General features: G+C 35.0%; 1 protein-coding gene across 1 annotated transcript; it reads left to right on the top strand.

Annotated features, from left to right (window-relative positions):
• The first annotated feature begins 683 nt into the window (after nucleotides 1–683).
• Nucleotides 684–1,147, top strand: LOC133305694 (uncharacterized). The gene has a single exon (XM_061505934.1). The coding sequence runs from the start codon at nucleotides 700–702 to the stop codon at nucleotides 1,063–1,065; it is 366 nt and encodes a 121-aa protein (XP_061361918.1). The 5' UTR covers nucleotides 684–699; the 3' UTR covers nucleotides 1,066–1,147.
• The last annotated feature ends 767 nt before the right edge of the window (nucleotides 1,148–1,914 follow it).

Below are 1,914 nucleotides of genomic sequence, written 5' to 3'. Positions count from 1 at the left end.
TAGTTTGTGAAGGAACTGTTTTACCTTTTTAGAAATATAATAAATTTAAGAGGGTATTTAGTTTACTTTTATTTGGTCCAGCTTTCAGACCAATTGAAGTTTGTTCTTACATTGTTTAGTCCATGTGGCGTGTTTCAACTTTTTATGAAATTCCCACTTAACCATAAGCCATAAATGCGAATTAATTTTAGGCTATGACAAGCTTAAAGGCAAGTTTGTTGGTTGTTGTTAGGCCCAAATGCAAAGCATAATGACTTTTACATTCTTTAATCTTATAATGTCCCAGTTATGTACGCTTTCTGAAAGAAAATTCGTGACTCTAGCTACTATTATTTTATTATCTAACTGAGATGATGGCAACATTTTTCGATTCTGTTGGGCAGGTAGCTCTACGTTTGACTTCATGTTATGATTTTGGTGAAAGTGAACCGTATGTTACTCATTTTGATTTGACATTTGAAACAAAAAAATAATAATTAAGCAAATGTCAGCAGCACGAGCGTTGAATTATGGTGGAGCAGCTAAGAGGAGTTGCTGCTATTAAAAACTATCACCCCTTCATCATGTTCTTCTACCTATGCATATTTGTTGAGGAGCGTTCTACTTGCCACCATCCACCTTAACATCCATATTATATATCACTATATATATATATATATATATTACATTCCCTTTGATGAATATACCACAAGAGAAACCATGACTTCTTCAATTAAAGGTTCAACAGAGCACAGAGAAGTTTCCAAAGACTTTGGAATGGAAGAGGATGAAGACCTTTTTGAGATTGATCTTGAGGCAGTGAACTGCATTCCACCACCCCATTACTGGGAAAGTTACTACACTTCCACAGGGAATGCACTTCTGGCCAATTGTTTGATGCCAATATCTGAAATCTCTTGTGCTGTTCCAGCTTGTAATGCAGTGTCTTTTGCAGGGAAGAGCAATGTTCTCTTTATGACAGAGGCAATGTCATTGGGGGAATATCTTAGGCTACCGTTCTTGGGGCCTCTTGGACTATTAGATGAGAAAATGGGAGCACCATTTCATTTTCAGTTTCAGCATTAGAGACTTGTAATATATCAACTTGCTGTGTGGTTGATGATATGTTCTGCAACTTAGCAACTAGTAACATAGCACACTTATCTTTTTTCGGTACATTTTATACAATGTTGTATACTCTTAGTTGGAAGAACACGCAAGTCACATGATTAATTAGCCTTTCGCAGTTTCAATTCTGATGCTCTTAATATTACTTTCTGTTCTGATGAGAATACGTCAAGTCCTTCGAAATCATGATCCCTTATAAAAACTATGAAATTAACATGTTAACCAAAGTTATTTATAAACTTTACCATTTGCTCTTTAAATGAGTTATTTGTTGGTTAAGTGGGTTACAAAGAAAGAATTTAGGCACAATCCAGTACAAAAATTGAAAATTGAAAAACCAATTTAGATAGTTTTGGATTATATCAGTTCTAAATTTGAACCAAACCCATCAAATGATAACATGAGAAAATTGAATTAGATAGGATCAACTATTTTTTTCTTAAAGAAAAATACCTGTCCAATCAACCCTAAGCTGTAACGGATCCATCTTTGGAGATAAGTCCAATTCAAGCTTCAGAGGAGAAGGCTAAATGAGCCCGCAAGCAGCCCAGCTATTTAAAAGACTATGAGACTAGTTAAGTGATATTGGGCTCTAGTAACTACCAGCATTACTATGTCTTTTTAAGTTTTTAATGAATTACTGTAGTATGTATTGGAATTGGTGGCCCAATAGGAATAAGGCACTATATGATGACTTGGATTTAGTGGAATAATAAGTAGAATTTGGTTCATCTTTCTCTTTCTCCTTATTCTCTCTGTCATCACGTTCTCTCTTCTCTTCTCATCTACCTCATCTTCTCTGGAGAT

Source organism: Gastrolobium bilobum, unplaced genomic scaffold (genome assembly GCF_033153095.1).
Source record: "Gastrolobium bilobum isolate Gb01-03AN ecotype WA unplaced genomic scaffold, APGP_CSIRO_Gbil_v1 utg1421, whole genome shotgun sequence".
Lineage (NCBI taxonomy): Eukaryota > Viridiplantae > Streptophyta > Magnoliopsida > Fabales > Fabaceae > Gastrolobium > Gastrolobium bilobum.
This window is presented reverse-complemented; position numbering and strand designations above follow the sequence as displayed.

Coding starts and splice junctions, on each gene's coding strand:
- LOC133305694 (XM_061505934.1), top strand. CDS start 700: ATGACTTCTTCAATTAAAGGTTCAACAGAGCACAGAGAAGTTTCCAAA.